The sequence below is a fragment of the Bacillus rossius genome (genome assembly GCF_032445375.1).
Source record: "Bacillus rossius redtenbacheri isolate Brsri chromosome 4 unlocalized genomic scaffold, Brsri_v3 Brsri_v3_scf4_1, whole genome shotgun sequence".
Classification (NCBI taxonomy): Eukaryota; Metazoa; Arthropoda; class Insecta; order Phasmatodea; family Bacillidae; genus Bacillus; species Bacillus rossius.
In genome coordinates this window covers 9,161,086-9,184,049 of record NW_026962010.1, presented here as the reverse complement: position 1 = coordinate 9,184,049, position 22,964 = coordinate 9,161,086, and the positions used below count along the sequence as shown (strand labels likewise).

The 22,964-nt window shown below is 35.5% G+C and overlaps 1 protein-coding gene across 2 annotated transcripts in view; it reads left to right on the top strand.

Annotated features, from left to right (window-relative positions):
• The window catches only part of LOC134541638 (protein suppressor of hairy wing-like), a 65,005-nt gene that overhangs the window by 20,021 nt on the left and 22,020 nt on the right, over positions 1–22,964 (top strand). For both annotated transcript variants that reach the window (XM_063385214.1, XM_063385213.1), the window contains exons 8-10: positions 9,244–9,423; positions 19,616–19,720; positions 22,749–22,820. In XM_063385214.1, coding sequence (XP_063241284.1) covers positions 9,244–9,423; positions 19,616–19,720; positions 22,749–22,820 — 357 coding nt within the window. The remainder of the gene's footprint in view (positions 1–9,243; positions 9,424–19,615; positions 19,721–22,748; positions 22,821–22,964) is intronic.

Below are 22,964 nucleotides of genomic sequence, written 5' to 3'. Positions count from 1 at the left end.
AAAATTAAAAAAAATTATTTGTGGTCGCATAATTTGCATAGCATTTTTTTCATATAGGCGCGCTTTGTTTTTTGTTTACTTTAGAGATTTTTGTATGCATTTCTTGTACTACGTAATATAAACTATCGTACAAATGCCAAAGGTATTGTATATTATACCTTTAACTATAGTGCGTGTACGAGAAGTGTTGTAAAATCACCAAACATTGCGTACCCCATACGTTAGACTAAAGCGCATGTACGATAACTCTCGTATTTCGGCAAAACTAACGTGATCAAGTTAACACAAGACAAATGCGGTAGGAAATGATTACGTGAATTACGTATTTTAAATTACTGTGATGTATTTATTTTCTTTGGCCATTTTGGTTATAACAGTCAAGTACTGAAAATATTAATTTAATCTTGTGTATTAAAAGTACTGGTCCAGTAAATTTTACAGTACGGTACTAAGTTGACTAGCGTAGTCGCGGCAGCCATCATTATTTCTCGTGTTTTCTTTTTCCTGACGCAAATTAATATATAACCACACTTCTTATTTTACGTTTACAATGTTATTGTTCTTGAGGTGACTTGCGATGAGCAGGCTTACGTCGTTGAAGTTTTCCAAATGGAGAAAAGATAATGACGACCCAGATGACCCAGAACCACCCCAAAAAATGTCTAAAGTTTCTTCTGACGAGCAGCATTCTTCCAAGAAAACAGCAACTGCAGTCAGCGGGTTTTGTAATGTAAATAGGTATGGTAACTTAATTCACATTCAACTTTTTTTTAATGTCCTATTAAAAAGTTTTACTTATTAAAAATGTTAGGTTATGTCTACCACAAAAATATGTTATGCTGAATGTTCGTCATCTTTATAATATTATAATTTCTTTAATGAAGGTTAGTATACACTGAAAAAGGAAGATACTCTTTATGAAATTTAGATGGAACTACTTCATGAATTAAAAGTATGTATATATAAAGAAACTAAATGCAAAATGATTTTCTCTAAACTGTTTTCTTTCCTTCATTATTTATTGCATAAACTTTACTTATAAAATGTTTTGCAATTTAATAAAGCTAAGCTATATAAAGTTTTAATTTTACATATGGCTGGAGAACTTTTATTTTTCACCATTCAGTTAAAGACCAAAATGCTGGTGGTCGGTTCATTTTAATTCAAAACAATTATTTCTGTATGAGGTTTGGTTCAGCTCGGTTCAAAATTTTTTTGCTATGGTTTGATTCAGTTCGGTTCGGTTCAAAACCAGAGAACTGAGGTTTGTCCAGCTCTAGAAAATTGTATACCTAAACTATATTATAAAGGTAACGGAAATAGCACAAACATAAGATAAACAAAGCTGCATTTTGTCAATTAGCATAACTACTCAATCATTTCCAACCTTCAATAATATAACATTGCAGAAAAAAAGTAACTTTTTTTAAATGGTATCTGTTATACAAACGTATTTTATTGAAAACATAGGAAGGATTAATTTAACAGAGAATTAGACAGATGCAAACTTACGTGTGTGGTTTTTGAGGTTATTTGTCTCTATTTTATATCAGGTGTATACACTATGCACTTATTTTATAATTTTATAAATACACATGTGATTTTTTTTTAATACATAGGCCTATGTAATTTTTTAAAATAAATGTGTGATTTTTTTTAATAGCATGTGAAGTTTAGTGTGGGACTGGGATTCGAGATTCGATGACAAACACTGAGGATTCGAACAAGGATTCGGATTCGACCAAAATGTGGATTCGTCCCATCCCTAGTTTTGAGTCATTTTTATATAATTATAGTGAGATGGCGAGTAGGGAGAAAAAAAGTGAAGTGTGGAAACATTTTCTATAAACTCAAATGAACAAAATAAAGCAATATGTTTACATTGTTAAACTGTAATTTCTCGATGCAACCTTATGTCATAGTCGATAATAATGCTAGTTTTCTGCAACAAAAACTTACCCATTGTAAATTACAATTATTAGACTGTAGTTCAAGTTGTTTACAATAACAAATATAAATAGAAGTTAATTTAATTTACACTTTGCAATGACTTAATAGTGTATTTTATATATTTTTATACTGTTATTATAACTGTATTCTCAATTTTACCTAAATTCACATGGGAATAAAAAAAATTTGTGTGCATTATTACACTTAAAAAATTTGTTCATTATAATCGGTAACTGAATCGGTATATGCCGATTATAGCTCTCATAATCGGTATTTGAATCGGTAATCGGTAAAGTCATATCGGTGCACCACTAGAAGGGAGTATTCGAAAATATCCGCATTGCACATATATGTACTGCTGGTCCTGTAAGTCGGGCATACGCCTTTTCAGGTGCGCGGGCTACCTACCCCGTCCGGGATGCATTACTCACTCACTGCCGACAGTCGCTACGACTGGAAGCCGTGTTGCTGGTAGACACACCACTACATACTTTTAACAAGAATATTTTAGAATTTAAAGAATAGCTATGAATGTTTTTGAAAACACCCAAGATAATTGTGGATGTCAACGTAATAAAATGTGTTCTGTGGACTTAACTTTTATTTTTTGCATTACGTATGGCAATAAATGAATTTATCAGAATTAGTGATGGTTCGAATCCCATTTTTCTCGAATCCGAATCTCGAATCAGAATCCCAAACAGTACCTCTAATCCACCCCTCGAATCCGAATCCAGTTCTAATGGGTTAATTATAAAATATTTTATAAGTTAAGAGAAAAAATTAAACATTATGCAGAATTATTTAACCCTTTAAATTTTTATTTAATAAAAAACTAGGATTTTGACATGGTCTGGATCAAGTCGATTCCGTTTTTGGTCACATATGTTTCCTGCAGTGCTGAACAAACGTTCAGAGAACACTGTCGCAGGTGGTGAACACAAATATTTTTTGGACAGTTTATGTAGTCTGGGTGAACACGCAGACTGAGTTTTCCAGTATTCGAGAATATTTATTTCTGGGTTAACTGTAGGATCACGTAAGAATCTGGTCACTTCATCAATTGCTGTAGAATCCGACTTGGTGGATTTAAGGCATTCAGGCATTATCTGTGAGTACAGTGATTCATGTATACACGGAAATCGGAAAAAGAAATTCAACATCCGACGGAACAATATTTTGTAGTTATTGATATTTGTTTAAAGTCCCAAATGAAGGTAAATGCTTTCCTGAAATATTTAATGGAAACTGAAAGGGGCCATGCCATCTTGGCTTCAATGGTTTTAGGCTATAAGAAATATTGTTGTGCGTCTTTTTAAATTAAGCCTCACTAAAGCATTGTGATTAATATGCCCGAAGTTAAAAGTGACGGGGTGTTTTCTCTAGTTTACCCATTAAATTTTTTTATATTAATATTAGATATATTTTATGTTGCTCAAAATCATTGGCTAACAAATTCATTGGTTGGCCATCATGGAATTCTCAGATAATACATATTTTAACGTTGGTAGTCTACACAAACCAAACTTGGTCCTAAAAAAATTCATAAATAGAACGTGTATCAGAATATTTAAAATTGAATTGCGATTAAAATAATAATTGTATAATGTATTAATTTTTGTTATTCATTATTTCATTGTTATTACTACATGTGCGACCGTAACTTGTGATGAAAGTAGGCATTATTGTTGTATTACTAAGTAACAGATTTCTCGGTAAAGTTATTAAAAAAAAAAAAAACAAGATTCATATTTAGTCTAGATCCTAAATGTGCTTTATTTTATTCTTTAGCATATTCTGAGAATACATATGTGATTTATGCCTTATTTAATGCCAATGTAGCGACAAAGTATCCATGTTCATGAATATAAAGTAAGTTTCCCAAATCAGTACATGCTTCATAATTTTTTTTTATAATAACGAATTAAAAGTACAATACAGTAGAACCTCGTTAATCTGTGATGCGCTAATTCGGGAATCTGATAATCCGGGATGATTTAAAAGAGAAGAAAAAAAGAGAAGTAAAAATTGTCAGCGCTTAAAATTAACGTCACGCGGGCCGGCCGCCGGCAAACACTGCAAGCCATCGCGTGGGCCGCCAAACTCTGCAACGCTGTTTGTATCGACCCTTTGTATCGCCCCCCTTTCAGCTGTCACATTTGTCACTCTTTAAACTTGAGGGGGATGTCCTGACTTCTGTTTCCCGTCTCCCTTTGTTTGTTTCCACCCGCCAACGCACGGCAGGCGCCTGGCAAGTGACGTGTCTGGCTGGCATTCGGCTGTACGAAGGGGAGGGGGGGTGTGCAAGGTCAGCATGATCTTATCTTTCTCTCTTCGGCTGTTGTGAATGACCGTGAACTAATGGCTAGGCAGTGCTGTATTTTTTTAAGCCAAGACACTAATTCGAAGACGGCCGGCCCTTACCGTGAACGGCCTTAACCCAGCTGAATGCCGGTGTCTGAGAAGCTTGACAAGACCTTCCGGGCTTTTAATCGCTAGTCCGTAAAATTCTGTAATCCGTGATTATCACGGTCCTGACCATCACGTATTAACGAGGTTCTACTGTACCTCAATAGGATGTGTTCCAAGGAAAACGTAAAAAGGCCAAGTAAATTGTAAGCATTTAAGTTTTTAATGTACTACATTTACATAAATATTTTTCCTCGAATCCCGAATCTTTTCCCTCGAATTTCGAATCTTTCGAATACTAGAAATTCGGTGGGATTCGAGGATTCGACCGGCCCATTCCTAATCAGAATCTGTTACAGTAAAAGTAATCTAATGTAATATAGTGACGTGCATTTAGTTTGAATGAAATTAATGCCCTAGTTGACAGTTATATTCTTTTCGGACGAAAAACTTAATATTTTAACTAGAGATGGGTGGAGTCTTGGTTTGTCGAGCCGAGCCGAGTTGGGTCAGATTGACTCGACTCGAAAACAGAGTCGCATATTTTACCAAGTTCGAGACTCGAAACACGTTTCGAGTTAAGTACCAGCGTTGTGACATTATAGCACTTTATTATAGGTTGTCTTAACATTTTCGCCAAGTCATCAATACAGCAAGAATTGATAATGACCTTCAAACAAAACAAATCCCGTGCAAACCTAACCTTGCCCGCTACCGTGATACGGCGCTATAATAGGTACAAGTGCAACCAAACCTAGGCCTACCTTCATTTATGAACGTGACATCTTAACGTGATTTTGTCGATAGTGGCGACAGTTTATAGGACAAAATTATGTCACATGACCATTTTATATTAAAAAAAAAGCTTGGAAACAGCGTGCACTGTTTTCATTTTGTTTTACATCCTGTGTTTACTTATTCAAATACGGTACCGCATTTGTTTACAAGATACGTCAATGGATTTTCACTGAAGAAAAATTTGTTGCAAAACGCACATGTATTAATAATCATCACGTTTATCGTGTCCCGTTTATAATAACTCGTATAAACAAGAGATTTCCGTAACTTAAAAATAAAAACACTGAATAATTATATTATAATATTTAGTAAATAACACCAAGCCATGAAGCGTGAAAATGGCTGCGTGTAAGGCCAGCCAGCCTTGTATTTTGGAACCTCATTTATCTGTGCTCCGCTACGCAGCGCTGCGTGTCAATAACGTTTAAGATAAAATTACTTTTTGTTTGAATAAAATATTATAACAACAACGCTCATGCATTTTATTTGGCAATCAGTTACTGATCGTGATCGCCAAATCAAATGCATGAAATATTTATTTATCAAACATATTGATATTCTTGTAGTTGTAACAGTTCCGGGCGAATAATCTTGCAGCGGAAAGTGTATTTACATTGAGAAGTTACGTAACTCGACGTTTGCAACACTGACTAGTGAGAAGCCAAAAACGGCATACGAATTTCGGTAAAAGTAAATACAAATATTAAGTGGATTTTACGTGGAGAAAAAATCGAAACACGGTTCACCAGATAACCTTAGTTTTTTATATCTAAATAACATAATGATTTGTTAGTTAATCATTTAAATAATTTAAATAACAATGATTTGCTAATTAATCATTTTAAATATTTAAATAATTCAGATGCATCTTGGATACACAATTCTTATATCAATGGATGTGTAGTAATATTTTATTTATCACATTTGATGCAAAAAAATACATAAAATTCTGAAATTCGAACTGACTCGACCTCTTCAAAAATTTTGTGGCTCGTACTCGACTCGACTCGAAGTATGACTTGCTAAACTCGGCTCGACTCAACTCGAAGCCAAATAACCTCAACTCGTCCATCTCTAATTTTAACTATAATTTTCCTTTGTTTAAATTTAGCATCAATTACATTTAGTCATAATGAATGACCACAAGTACATATAAGATGCCCTAGAAATACCGTGCTTTCTCGTATAATCGTCGCACATTTTATTCTAAAATCAATTTTGAAAAGTAGGGGTGCGACATTTATGCGTAAAAAAATTTTTTGTTAGGTAAAGTTATTCATAAAAACAAAACCAGTTCATGGAAAGTACGTTTATTTAAAAAAAGGTGGAGTACACAAGAGGATGCCAAACAATCTATATTAATAATGCCTTAAACAAAAACCTTACTTCAACTTTAAATAGAAAAACCATAACTCTAACGCGAACGCAAGCCACTTGAATCTGACGTGAACTAACGTGTCGTAGTACACACTTGCCACGAAAGAATGCGGGCTATCAAATGTAGTTAACTCGGCAACTGACAGAGAGTGCGCGTTGCATCCAATCGGCGAGATATCGATATTCGCCTACGTGCGCGCACTCTATACGGAAAGCAACATAATTAAACATGAATGATGCGCTGGCTACATTTTTATAAGTGGTACGCCGCGGTAACGCAGACGATCAGATAAAGGAAATACAAAACGTCTTTAAAAGAAAATTTACACGTCAGACAACTTCTGTATTTCCGTTAATTAAATAAATAAGTGGTAATGACCGAAATTAAATTTTAGATCATACCTACACCGCAGTGACGCAAGCGATCAGATAAAGGAAATAACGTTTAAAAATGTCTTTATAAGAAAATTTACACGTCACACAACTTCGTATTTTTCCGTTAATTTATTAAGTAAGTGGTAATGACCGAATAAATATTAGATTTCCACTTTAAAATACATTGCTTTATACGGAAAAGATACCTACACAAAGCGCTCGGCATCTACTAGCTGGACCAAAAACATCATGCGACGTTTACGCGAGAAGTTTTTTATCCCAATTTTGACAGCCTAAAATATGGTTGCGACGATTACGCGTGTGCGATCTTTATGCGATAAAACACGGTATATTGGTTCCTCCTGCTACAGGGTTTAAAGATGAGGATTGAGGATGGGGTCAATGACCGACTGCCATCTTCTGTCACGGTGGTCATCTTGGATGACTTTGACCTTGACCCTGATCACAATCTTTGTACACAAACGTGTACTTGAACAATATAATATTTTCTTTTAAAATTACGTTTGAACTCTATTGCAGTAATTAATAACAGGGCGCCAGAGGTATTCAACATGTGTAAGTAAAAATAATATTCTAAATAATTATTTTTATTAAATTAAACATAGCATGAAAAACCTAGAGTCCTGGTATCACAAAAAAAAAACAAATATTAAATAACTAAATTAGTCCATTCTATGGGATTCTCATATACAACCTGACTCTTAAACAAAATAAATAAAAAGTATTTAAGTTCCGGGAAGTGTTCACAACGTAACAGTTTTGGGGTTTGCTCCGGCTTGCTCGAGCACTAGATTCCTAGCTTCTGGACCTCTGAACCTGTGTGTAAATAAATTGCGGTTCGTAATTAAATTGCAGATATTTGCCGAAAGTCAATGGTCACGTAATTTAATAATACATTAAAGTTTGTTCTAATAATGTTCAATGAAGTTGACGGTAAAAATTACGTTAGCGTCACTATACAAGGACAATGCAGGCCATACCTTATCTCTGGACGATTATGATCGTTCAGAAAATACGTTGTAACTCACGTAAATTGAATGCAAAACCTCTGCATTCAATGTCAGGGCGTCTCTGACTATTGCCCTGTATGCAGACGTAATTTTCACAGTGCTAACGCCGAAAATAGCCTCGCCACATATAAATATTCCCCGAGGGAATTAACTTCACCACACACTAAATGGCGTCATTTTCCACTCTTTCATCTTCTCTCTTGCTTAAATGAATTGTTACTTGAAATAGGCCAATCACGGCCGCGACACGTAAGCGTCCTTTTTACCTAGGCCAATAAAACGTCACTTTGACACAAGCATAGGCTCGTAGAAGCTGTTCCAAAAGCCGCGCGATTATTTATATCAGCAGTTGTCATGACGACGCAGCACGAGCTGCGCGCGCCGCCATGCGAGAAACAAAACAAAACACTGCCGAAAGTCCGGGAAGCGGAATTAAACTCGAACGTAAAACAATAACAAACAGTTTCAGTTAGTCTGATAATACTGTAGTATTACATCTTGGATTCCACCATTTTTAAAATAATACATTAGCCACCGGTTTATTTTCTAGAACATTTCACCATTTTGAATTTTGCCAATTTTAAATTGAATGCCCTACTCCCAAATGTTGCACTTTTTGTTATTGTAGAACCTTCTGCCTTTTTGTTTTCTGCAATTTTGAATTCGTCACCATTGCAATTTTAGTTATTGCCGCCATCTTGAAAAATTCTAATTATTAAACTAGATAGTTAGGGAAATTTTTAAAATTCATGTAAAATATTTTAATAAAATTTTAATAAAAAAACACATCATGGAAATTTTTATTCAAACCTCATGGGGTGGGGGTGGGGGGGGGGATGCCTGCACAGAGGCTATCGGGAATCGTATTTACCAATTATTGAGGAATTGCCTGAAAAGTCGGACAAAATCCTTATTTAAATATCTACAAATTATCCCCCCCCCCTTCTCCTCCAAATAGAAATTAACAAATTACACCCAATTTTAAAGATTGTGCTGTAGGAGACAACAAGACCAGCTTCGATTCCAATTGATTGGCCTTCTGAATGCATTGATACCATTGGAATTGATGGAATCTGCCAACTTCAGAATCTAACATATATTAAGTTCAATGTTTCTTTTCAACAGGAATTGTTCTAAAAGTACTGATAAATTTTCAATTTTATTTTAATATCTAAGAGTAATACAAAAACTAGGAACATTTTGGATGTGTGAGTGTTAAAAGTAACTCACGACATTAAAGCCAGTGAATATTCTAGGTAGAGTGGTAACGCTGCAAGCGACCCACGGCGGGGTGTTGTTCCAGACTGCAGCGTGACCTTCACGGCTCGCAGCAGCCTGTACGTGCACATGAAGAAGCACGACAAGAGGGCGCCGGGGGCCGGCCCAGCGAGCCACCGCTGCCCGGTCGACCGCTGCGAGAAGGCCTTCGGCTCCCGGGCCGGCCTGCGCCAACACGTGCTCGCGGAGCACGGCCCCACCTCCGGTAACTCTTCCCAAACCACTGTGGTTCAACACTCCTCTGGTAACTCTTCCCAAACCACTGTGGTTCTACACTCCTCTGTTAACACTTCCCAAACCACTGTGGTTCGACACTCCTCCGGTAACTCTTCCCAAACCACTTTGGTTCGACAAGCCTCCGGTAACACTTCCCAAACCACTGTGGTTCTACACGCCTCCGGTAACACTTCCCAAACCACTGTGGTTCTACACGCCTCCGGTAACACTTCCCAAGCCACTGTGTTTCGACAAGCCTCCGGTAACACTTCCCAAACCACTGTGGTTCGACACTCCTCCGGTAACACTTCCCAAACCACTGTGGTTCGACACGCCTCCGGTAACACTTCCCAAACCACTGTGGTTCGACAAGCCTCCGGTAACACTTCCCAAACCACTGTGGTTCGACACTCCTCCGGTAACACTTCCCAAACCACTGTGGTTCTACACTCCTCCAGTAACACTTCTCAAACCACTGTGGTTCGACACGCCTCCGGTAACACTTCCCAAACCACTGTGGTTCTACACGCCTCCGGTAACACTTCCCAAGCCACTGTGTTTCGACAAGCCTCCGGTAACACTTCCCAAACCACTGTGGTTCTACACTCCTCCAGTAACACTTCTCAAACCACTGTGGTTCGACACTCCTCCGGTAACATTTCCCAAACCACTGTGGTTCGACACGCCTCCGGTAACACTTCCCAAACCACTGTGGTTCGACACGCCTCCGGTAACACTTCCCAAACCACTGTGGTTCGACAAGCCTCCGGTAACACTTCCCAAACCACTGTCTGTGGTTCGTCACTCCTCCGGTAACACTTCCCAAACCACTGTGGTTCAACACGCCTCCAGTAACACTTCCCAAACCACTGTGGTACAACATGCCTCTGGTAACACTTCCCAAACCACTGTGGTTCGACACTCCTCCGGTAACACTTCCCAAACCACTGTGGTACAACACGCCTCCGGTAACACTTCCCAAACCACTGTGGTTCTACACGATCATAGCATTTTTATTGGAATTTGTGGTGACCAGGGTATAGTCAAACCTCATTATAACAAACCTGAAGGGACCATAATTTTAGCATTTTGTAATAACAAGGGTATGTATTAATCAAACTATTGGGATATCATGACAAAAAAATTGATTGAACTTTAAATGCCTATATTTACAACCATAAAGAAAATTATATACATACACTGTTGGTAGTATAAGCTGGCTTCACTACATACATAACAATTTGTAAACACTGAAGAAAACAAACACAATGCAACACTTATAGAATAAATCATAATTCTAACTTCAATAAACTTGCATTCATGACACATTTTCTATTCAAACATTTTGTTTAAAAAAAGCATCAATTCTGGTTTGCAATATTTTTTTCTTACCACATTACAAAGCTTATCAAAGGCCAGAAGTGTTTCAGTGCCAACATCTTCAACATTTGAGAGAACATTTTCAAATGTGGCTAAAGCACTGTTGGCATCCTTTCTACTTTGTAAGAATGAACACACTTCATCATCTTCATTGTCCTCGCCTTCAATTTCTCCAACACTTGCCTGCACAGTACAGACTGAGCCTTGTCGAGACACATCAGCTCATCATCCACTAGTGCTGCACTTGTTGCCACATTGTCATCAACTTCTTTTTCTTGTTGATAATCTGCACGAACTCGCAAAACCCGATTCAATCTTTTCACAATTTTTTAGTATTGTCGAAAACGACGATTGCGGGATGTTAAATTCTCTCGCAATTTCAGTTTTCGTTCTCTCTCCATTGTCTACTTCTTTGATAATTTTAACTTTAACTTGCAATGTAAGGTCGTTGCGTTTACGTTTCGCAGTCATATTACAAAACAACTCACACTCAAAATTGAGGTTAAGACACACGTGCGTGAACAATGGAAAATAACAGAACTTTTTTCCATAGATTGTTTAATTTTCTACCTATGTACACTTCCGACGACTAATATTAATAAGGTATAGAGTACTTTCCTTGTTTTCCGTTTACAACATGGCATCTTTTCTAGTTTAGTTACTAACATCGCCACTAGAGTTGAACTTTTCGTCTTGTTTTTCGACCATTTTGCGCTGTAGGATACATACATCTATCTTTGGAGAAACGTTTGTTTACATGACGGTTATGAAGACGTGATTTACTTTAGAATTCGGCTGTGAAATTCGTATTAACCGTTACTTATACACGTTAGCAGCTTCTTTAGGGATCAAAACAACTTCGTAATTCATATTAACCGTATTACGTATTAAAAGTACTGAATAACATAGGAAAGCATACTTTATAATCTGGGACTGTGAAAGTACTTCGCATAAACGGGAATTTCGTACTAAGTGGATTCGTATTAATGAGGTTTGACTGTATTTATTATGGTTCATTCTAATTTAGTACAGTCACATTGATCGTAGGGGTCTGCGAATAGTGAGACTGCAACATGGTATGCCAGTGCAAGCAGTTTCTTTCTTGTAATTGGTGACCATTTGCAAGAGAGGTTATTGCATTTTTTGACAGAACCACTCAGGATGTATTTGCTTCCCCACTGTTTGACTGTGATTGGTGTGCTGACAGTAGACTATACCTGAAAGAAACTCAACCAATCACAAAACACAGACGATGCTGCAGTGTTGTAACTCTCAGCTAGTCTGGAAATATTTTTGTGGAAAATACATAAAGTAGAACCTCATTTTTATGTACCCGCGATATACGAATTCCCGCGATTAACGTATTTTTTTACATGCACTGTCAATTTCCCTATACTAATAATGCATTCTTTTCCCGCCTTGTGCAAAAGCATTTCCCACTGTTTACGTAGAATTAGTGCTGTATTTCGTGGCAAATCATCGGAAAATTTAGAGAAAACAATAAATTCTCAAAATGAATAGCGTGAAGTTTAATTATTAAGCGTTACTTCATGAGTGTATGGTCCCCACAGCTTCGTTCGCCATTGTAAACAACTTACTTTTTTTTGTGCCACGAGCTATTGTACACCATACGGACATGAACCAAACGTATGGTGACATAAACATGAAAATTAATAAGTACTTTTCTTAGCGTCCCCCTTTAATCTTAAATGTATTATGCATGAAAATAAAGGTGAAAACTCACATTTTAAATACACAAAAAAGCGGATTACTGTTCCATTATTAAAATACGTTTTAAGCAACGTACGAGTTTCCTATAAATATGGCGTCTTCATGCATATTCGGCGATGTTCATTTTAACTAGGCCTGTGCGAATATTCGAATTTTCGAATATCAAAACGAATTGTTTATTATTCGTATTCGATTCGATTTTGAATACTAACACTTCGAAAAAACGAATATTCAGTCATTTACGAAAAAGGCTGAGCGGGATCACTGAAACCGGGAAACCTTTCGGGATCACGGAGGTTTCTCTCGTTGGGCGGGGGTAAAAGTTCCGCGGGATTTTCGTAATGTTTTAGAGTTATGTATGTGGAGTTATTCCACGTAAAGCCCGTTTGAACACAGTAATTCGGAGCGATAACTAACGTATTTTATATAGAAGAATGTCGTCAGGTCGTTTAAAATAGATTTGAACTGTCAGCATACTGATAAAGATAAATACGTGTCTGTAAAATCCATACAACCGGGACGTTATAGGTGACAGTTTTCAGATTAGAGTGTGAAACATGGTTTGTCGTTACTGTAATTTTGTTCCGAACGTGACGGCGAAGAGAAAGAAAATTGTACAGACCATGTGGAAAACATCTGGCCGCATACTCACAGCAAAGACTCCAAAAGCCTAACATGCTACGTCAATGTTTTTCAATAGGATAATGCACGGTAAAGGACTGGATGCAGGCGGCAAACCCCCCCTTCCCCCCCACCCCCTCATAATCATCCCAAATTCCTCGCGTAGTGACAGCTCAGGCAATTATCCTGTCCCGCGCGTCAAAATAAAACTCTTGCCAAGAACTAACTTAGCTTGCGATCACGTTACATGGTGTACCACGATTGTGAAGTAAATGTGTTTTCTATGATAGTAGATCCACGGTTCAAAGATTCACTAATTGAGGATGAAAATTAAAAAAAAATATGGGTTGAAAATTTGTGCAGTGAGGTATGTAAGCTGTGTAAGCTGAACACAGTAGCTGAAACTATAACTGAGACAAGTGAGGCTACAAGTGAAATGCCTATTAAGAAGTCATCTCTGTGGGCCTACGTGAAACCTTCAACAGCAGCTCAGTCTACGCTTTCAAGCTACGAAGAAACTATCCAAGGAGAAGTAAAAGAATATCTGGCAGCACCCTTAATCCCAAAGAATGAAAATCCTTTCAGTTTCTGGTCAGAGAAGGGGCGCACTTGTTTCCGAAACACAGCCGTGGTAGCAAGAAAGTACTTGTCTATACCTGCCACACAAGTGTGCAGTGAGAGACTTTTCTCAACAGCTGGCAACATTGTGACGTGTAGAAGAGAGAGTCTACTCCCCGAAAATGTAGAGCAGTTTGTGTTTCTCCACAAAAATTTTAATTAGCTAATATGTAGTGATGTGACAAGATTCTTTTTAATATGAACTAATTATAAAATTGGAGAACCTTAAAATTTTAAGTACTGTCAGTTTTTTTGATTCTGCATTGTATCATTAAATATGTACTTGTTATCATATTGTAATGTGATGTGATATAACATGTTATATGGGATTTCAATTCTCATTCCATTATTCGAACTCACTATTCGTATTCGAGAATAATTTGGTATTCGTATTCGAATTCGATTCGAACTAAAAAACTGATATTCGCACATGCTTAATTTTAACACATTAGTAACATTCTGAAAAGTCAAATGGCTGCAATGAATATCCAAACAATGCAGTGGCAATTTAACTTCTATTCCTCAACGTGCACAATTATATTGATGGCGGTAGCTATCATTTTATAGTATTATTTCTCAAAAAATCTGAAATTAATAAAACTTTAACATGTAATTAAAAACAAAGTTCAAAAATCAATTGTGTTACAAAATTTCAGCACCAAGTGGCTATATCAAGATGCTTCAACATTTTCATCTCTTACACAAGAACAGCAAATTTCATGTTTAACTTTCGGCAATAATGAAGAACGGCGATATTTTATAATTTATAATTTTAAATATGTGAGATAGTAAAGTTCTAGTTAATATATAAAAACTAGGGATGGGACGAATCCACATTTTGGTCGAATCCGAATCCTTGTTCGAATCCTCAGTGTTTGTCATCGAATCTCGAATCCCAGTCCCACACTAAACTTCACCACATGTTATTAAAAAAAATCACACATTTATTTAAAAAAATTACATAGGACTATGTATTAAAAAAAATCACATGTGTATTTATAAAATTGTAAAATAAGTGCATAGTGTATACACCTGATATAAAATAGAGACAAATAACCTCAAAAACCACACACATAAGTTTGCATCTGTCTAATTCTCTGTTAAATTAATCCTTCCTATGTTTTCAATAAAATACATTTGTATAACAGACACCATTTAAAAAAATTACATTTTTTCTGCAATGTTATATTATTGAAGGTTGGAAATGATCTAGTAGTTATGCTAATTGACAAAATGCAGCGTAGTTTATCTTATGTTTGTGCTATTTCCGTTACCTTTATAATACAGTTTAGGTATACAATTTTCTAGAGCTGGGCGAACCTCAGTTATCTGGTTTCGAACCGAACCGAACTGAATCGAACCATAGCAAAAAAATTTTGAACCAAGCCGAACCGAACCTCATACAGAAATATTGTTTTGAATTAAAATGAACCGACCACCAGCATTTTGGTCTTTAACTGAATGGTGAGAAAGAAAGGTTCTCCAGCCATATGTAAAATTAAAACATTATATAGCTTAGCTTTATTAAAACATTGCAAAATATTTTATAAGTAAAGTTTATGCAATAAATAATGAAGGAAAGAAAACAGTTTAGAGAAAATCATTTTTCATTTAATTTCTTTACATATATATACTTTTAATTCATGAAGAAATTCCATCTAAATTCAAAAAGACTATCTTCCTTTTTCAGTGTACACTAACATTCATTAAAAATAATATAAGATTATAAAGATGACGAACATTCAGCATAAGGCCACAACATATTTTTGTGGTAGACATAACCTAACATTTTTAAAAAGTAAAACTTTTTAATAGGACATTAAAAAAAAGTTGAATGTGAATTAAGTTACCATACCTATTTACATTACAAAACCCGCTGACTGCAGTTGCTGTTTTCTTGGAAGAATGCTGCTCGTCAGAAGAAACTTTAGACATTTTTTGGGGTGGTTCTGGGTCATCTGGGTCGTCATTATCTTTTCTCCATTTGGAAAACTTAAACGACGTAAGTCCTGCTAGTCGCAAATCACCTCAAGAACAATAATATTGTAAACGTAACGTAAGTCAGTGTGGTTATCATAGAGTAAGTAAAGGGAGAGGCGCCACTCCCATAGTAATGATCGTTTGCTTAAATTTGTAAACAAAACCCTTGCGATCATACCATTTCTTTGCAACTTGACAACGAAAAAATTACAGCCAGATTCAACCTGAGAAAGGTTTAGCGCGTGATAGTTGGCACCTTTGTAGTCACCATATTTTATATTTTTTTCGATAAAGGATACAGATATTGTGAAATTGCTTTATGTTAGTCCTTATAATGAGACGTTAAACTATTTCCGCGAAAGAAAAAAATTTCCGCAATACAAAAAAATACAATGGTTCAAGGTGGATTTGAACCCGCGAACACCAGGCCCGAGATTCCACGATCCAGTACGCCTTTATCCACACGACCACCACTTCATTTTATAAATTTGGTTACAAGTGTATGTACTTATAAAATATTTTTCTACACTAGTAAAGTCCAAATTGTTTAGCCAGATTGAAACTGGTGATCGTTTAATAATGAATTTTAATTCTGTTTATTATATTTATTTTCCACTATTATATTTTTTTTTAATTTTCAACTTCAAAAACTACAGAAGTAGCTAGCAGGTAATATGGAGAACGACAGGCCAATGTCCTCTAATTTTAGTTTTCGGCAATACGCCACGCAGCATCTAGTTTTAAGTGACACTTTAAAAATTTAATCTTTCATTTTCAAATCCCATTATTACCACGAGACAATACAAAGATGGCCGTATGTAATTATAACAACTGGATATGTAATAAACTAAAGAGATCAAAATTTGTAATTTTTTTTTTCCGATGTTGGTGAAACATGGTATGATCCAATTTTTAAGGATTCAGTTCGTCCTATCTACTGTCACCCCCCTGGTGGTTATAAAAATTTGCGTCGGAAAAAAGAAAACACGAGAAATAATGATGGCTGCCGCAACTACGCTAGTCAACTTAGTACCGTACTGTAAAATTTACTGGACCAGTACTTTTAATACACAAGATTAAATTAATATTTTCAGTACCTGACTGTTATAACCAAAAAGTCCAAAGAAAATAAATACATTTCAGTAATTTAATATACGTAATTTACGTAATCATTTCCTACCGCATTTGTCTTGTGTTAACTTGATCACGTTAGTTTTGCCGAAATACGAGAGTTCTCGTACATGCGCTTTAGTTTAACGTATGGGGTACGCAATCTTTGGTGATTTTACAACACTTCTCGTACACGCACTATAGTTAAAGGTATAATATACAATACCTTTGGCATTTGTACGATAGTTTATATTACGTAGTACGAGAAATGCATACAAAATTCTCTAAAGTAAACAAAAAACAAAGCGCGCCTATATGAAAAAATGCTATGAGAGTTATGTGACGATTAATAACTTTTTTTTATTATTTTGTCTGCGCTTGAAACTGTTGAGGCGACGATTATGCGATAAAAGTAGGAATATTAAAAGTAATGGAATTTTGTTGTGCTGTTTTGTGAATGGTCTCAAATGGGGGTTAGAAATTTATAAAAACGTAATTTTTTTTTAAACGAATGTTTGGTTTTTCGAATATATTTTAAGAGGTTTCGAACCGAACGTAAGGATTCGGTTCTGTTCGGTTTGAAATTTTCAAACTTCGCCCAGCACTACAATTTTAAATTACTACCTAAAACTCTTAAAAACCCACCTCGAATCCCACGGATCCTACGAATCCTCGAATCCATAGGATTCGGTATATTCGACGAATCCAAGATTCGAAAATCCCATCCCTAATAAAAACGTAACCGTCTCTGACATATTATTTATTGTTTTCCATATAGTGAGATGATAAAAAAAAATTTGAACATTTCCCTCATTTTGCATTTTCCCGGTTTTTACATATTTTTTCCTGGTCCCTTGAAATATGTAAAAATGAGGTTCTACTGTATTCTTACTGATGGATACAGAAAGTGGAACTCATAAAACACAAATAGAAACAATTTTAATGAACAGATTTTAACATGTATGAAGTCTAGTAATTATGTTCAGAAATGTTTATTTTTACTATAACATAGTAATTTTTTGGTCAAGTCTGTATGCTGACGAACACTATGCCTGCATGCTAATGTGGGTCGCAGAATGTCGTCCGTGATCAAGGAAAAACAATGATCACAAAGTTTTGAGATATTGTGTGTGCATTGTATGGTACTTAATATGCAAAACATTCTGAGTTCTGTAAACTGTAATTACCGTATTTACTCGCATATAGGTCGCGGCAATTTTACCAGATTTTATGGGGGGGAAATGAAGTGCGACCTATATGTGAAGAAAAAATTAAAAAAAATTTTGAGGAATTTTTTTTTTGCAAGCTTTTGCTTTAAAATGAGAAAAAGAAGTTTATATAGGTGTAGGCAAATTTATTTACAATGTACACATACAGCGAAACTCCTTATTTACATTACCGTTATTTACGTAGTCCCGTTATTTGCACTATATTCTTCAGGTCCCGTTTAGTTCCCATTTAGTCCAATACAATACTTTCACGCAAATTACGTCTCAAAAATCGAATCCATCCCGCTATTTATGTCACGTAACAACCATAAACAACCAGAAAATACCGTGGGTACTTTAAGAGTAGATAAGATTAGCTAGTAGGCCTAAAAACATCGTGAAAAACGTAACGTTTATAGTCGGCAATGAACATTTTAAATCGCAAAATATACATATTTTATAACATGAAAAGTTGCTTTTATTTCTAAACAAGTAATAATTTAAGCCTAGGCGTGTAAAAGTCCGAGTAATCATAGCAGGAGACAATCTAAAATGCACGAGGGAAAAACTTAAACTCACGAATGTATAAACATGGCTGATTGTTAAGTTATGATACTGTATTTATGTCACAACTTAGCCGAAATACTGGTACGAGACAAACTTCAGAAGATAAAATGAGGGGAGTCTTGGTAACTGTTTTATAAGTATTTTATAATTTCGGAAGTATTGTACAGTTGACGCATATTTTTTAAACTAACAATTTATTTCTGGGGATCGTAATTAATTAATTATTGGTATCAAGACATCAAGATGAACGAAAACTTGAACATGTCACGGCAGCGAGAAAACTGGTGCGTATACCAATAAACTGGTATTAGAACTGGACAAAACTGGTACACGGGAGGTGGAGCTTATATTTTTTTTCCGCTAAGCTTGCATCTATTGGCTGGCTGCTGATGGACGGTCACGAGTCTGGGCGGAGCGTTGAGTGAGTTATACTGCGCATGCGCAGCTCAGTGAACAAAGAGAGCCAGCAGGCGCGCCGTAACAGCAGCTGATCGAGTACAATGACCTTTCTCCGCGCACGGCGCACTATTGACGGTAAATTTCCATCAATTTGCGGCTCTTCTTTTATTAAATTTTTTTTTTACTGTGGTGCAATGCGTATGTGTAATGAATTACCGGTGCGACCTATATGGGGGGAATCTAAATATCAAATTCAAGACCTCAAATTATGGGTGCGACCTATCTGCGATGGCGACATATTTGCGAGTAAATACGGTACATAAGCAAGAATGGGAGTTCTAAGGGCAGGGGAAGAAACACTCTTTTATAGTCTGGTTTCCAATGTGAAGGAAAAAGATGCTCATTGTGGTACTGTCATTGTGTCCGGTGATGTAGTATATTGTAAATATTTTTAGCTGGATAATATATATAATTTTTTTTTTTAATTTGGCAGTTTACCAACATTTATAAAATATAACTGCTGGAGGGGATATTCATCATACAAATAAAGAATTGTTTTTCCCACAGCTTCTGATTCCAACCAGTTGGATTACATTTCATTGCTGACGGATAGCAACGACCTTGGCAACACAGAGGGTTTGCAACTCTTCGGAGATGCCACACAGCTTACAGGTCAGTGTTACCTGAAGTGGAATGAATGTGTAACAAAACACTTGAGTTCTTTCAGAGGTATCTTTATGGTATATTGCGTGGCTGTAAACGCTAAAGTTGGGCATTGATGGTGAGGGGTGTATCAGCTGTTATAAGGTGTAGGACATGTTTGGGAACCACAAAACACTGTGTAGTAATCCATTAAGTTTTACAATATCACAGAAGATTTTTGAAACAGCCTTATTTTCGAAGTAGTGATGAAATTAGCACATATTTACACTTTACTCCTTATTTATTAACCGGTTTTCATTGTACTGTGTTTTAATTGACTAAGTTCAACAATATTACTGACACAGTTACAGCACATTTCCTCTAGAATACTCAATTTAATTTTTTTTTAAATTTTGTTCTCAAGTTTCTACATTTGAATTATTGATAAAAATAAGCTACGATCATCACAAGGGACATCAGGATGTAGCAACCTATGCTCTTACCTTTCCCACTGTTTAAGCTATTTTATTAAAGATATTATAGGCTTTTATGTTTTATAATCAGGTATGATATATATGATTGGGTTTTCTGGTTAGAATTAAATAACAGCTGTCTATTCCTTTTAGATGCATTTTTGTGTTAGTAACTTATTTTGATGAACATAATTTACTTTAGTTCTTGCTTCTGATTAGCTTACTTTTTTTTACAAAGCTGTTTAATCTTATTTTTACATATTTTTTTTTTTGCTTGCCTGTTTACTAATACTTTGAAATAATGAATATTCGTTTGCTTACGAATTTTTGAGTTTGTCTTATACCACTTGTTCAAGCACATACATCAACATTCGAACCGACACCATGATGATGCGTAACTGTCCGTTTAGTCCAAAGATCGCAGCACTGTCCCATGGTCCAACGGGTGGTGCAAGAAGGCACCAAGTCGCACAATTAAAAAAAGTACACAGCAACCCTCAACACCACTCACTGTTCAGTGTTGAGGTTAAATCGTTGGTGCTATATGCATACCCTTTTTAGATGTTTTAATGGAATTTGTTATTCAAAAACATGAACAATAAGTGACATTTTAAACATACAAGTATTCTAAGTGTTATTTTCACTAACTGTCTTGCTAAACGGTAATGGAAAAATAGCATGAATAATTCAAAACCCTTCCTATTTGTTATTTAAAACTTGAAAATAAAGGTTTATTACTATTCGTTTCGTCACAAGTGCCAATAGTGGGGGAAAAATAAACGTCAACAAGCATGGATTACACCACCACAAAAAACAGATTCCATTGTGATGACCATTAAAAGAAGTGAACGCCATAGTTTCACCAGCGTATATATTAGTAATGGGTCTGGCGGTACCATAACCTTTGAATATGAACACACACTTCCGACAGTATATAATTTGCAGTCGGGTCAAATTTGTGAATAAAATCATTTACAAATAAATTTTGGAGTGATTTGCTGTGCAAAAACACCTGATATTGTATTTAACTTGTATTTAAAGCTAATTCTCACTGTGTCGTATGTATGTAGTAATTTTTTTTTGCAAATTTGTGATTCATATTTTTTCGGGGTCTCTACCAATAGTTAGCGACAAGATTATTAGGTAAATTGCGATAAAACTGAAATATCATTGAAAAGCATGTCACAACACCTCATAACATGAAATGCAAGTTAGTGCACCATGTAACACCAAAGTGCAGGTTGTATCATGGAATAATAATTAAGTAGAATTAAGTTGTATAATGGAATTAGAATTAAGTAGAATTTAACCAAAACATAAATCCAAATTAATCTAAATCATAAAAAAATTAACTTTTTAATGTTTGAAATTCAAGGAACAAAAATTTGTACCAAAGTGCGAGTATTAAAAAAAAAGGTTTAAATTTGTTTTATTGTGCATCTCTTATTTTGAATAAATTTTAAACTAGAAATGCTCACTAATTTTTTTTTATTGTGCTGAATGTATCTTAAAGACTAATTTACTAAAAATTATTTTACCGTAAAAATGCAGAATATAAATTTTACCCCTATTTTGGTGGAGTAATTGTTACAAAACAGTTTGTTTAAAAACAAAATCAATAACATAGAAGTACAATGATTTAAAATTGTAATTGGACTAAAAATAAAACCATAAAATCTGGTCTCTACCAATAGTCTAATGTGTGTCATGGTGGTAGATCGATCATGACTACTGATCTATATATTGTTGCAATATTGTCACATTTACTTTCTTTAATGCCCATTGGAAATTGCTGTAGTCAATGGTCATGGACTGTTTTATTTATTTTTATCATGCTACTGGTGTACAAGATGAAAATAAATAACTTTTTGTTGCATGTTTAAAACTCAAGAAAGGGTTTGTGTTTTTGAAATGCCGACTACAGAATATGGTATAGTACATGTTTTCAGTTGTGCTTGTGAATGTTTTTATATCACCTTTAATTGTTGCATGCATGATTTATTTGACTTTATTAAAGTCCAATGTTTTCTTTAAAAATATTTTGCAAAAAATATTGCCTAATATACATTTATAGTCCTGTGATAAAGCAATACTTTTGAGATACAATATGTAGCAATGAAATAAAAAAATTTGATATATTTCATGTTTAATTTTTGATGAAAGTAACAAAATATATGTGAAAATTTTGTATGGTTAAAATTGAGTGGGTTCACACACAGATGAAGCTTTGTGTCTGGGCAAAAGTCAGTGATCTGTTTTTTAGTTTTTCCTTACTTAAATTTAATCCAAAACATACTGAAATGTCTTTAATATCTACTATCAAAAGAATGTTTAAAGATGAAATCAGCTAAGTTTATCTTCTGTAAAAGTGGGTTACTAACTTCCTAGCAATGATTCCACACGTGCACAAAAAATTGCTGAATGGTGTGTGTGTGTGTCTAGTTGGCAGACATGTGGCTTGCAGCCCATGTTACGAGACGTCCTGTAGCTGTGTAATGCAAAGAGCAAATATAATAATTTTTTAATGCTTGTTTGAGTGGGAATGTACTCTATGAATGAAATGTGCATGTTGTTGCCCTATCAAGGTGCGGCAGGCTCACCCAACACCACGAGTGTCACGCCACAGTCCGTGGGCGCGACCAACACGGCGAACGCAGGTAACGTCTGTGAGGAGCAGTTCTCGTTAGTCATGGTTTGAGACAAGTTTACAGTTAAACCATGTCAGGATCTCTCTCAAGGGTCTTAAGAGATGTTGACTTATTTTAACTAGGAAAACCTCTTAAAATGGTCATTTTAAATGT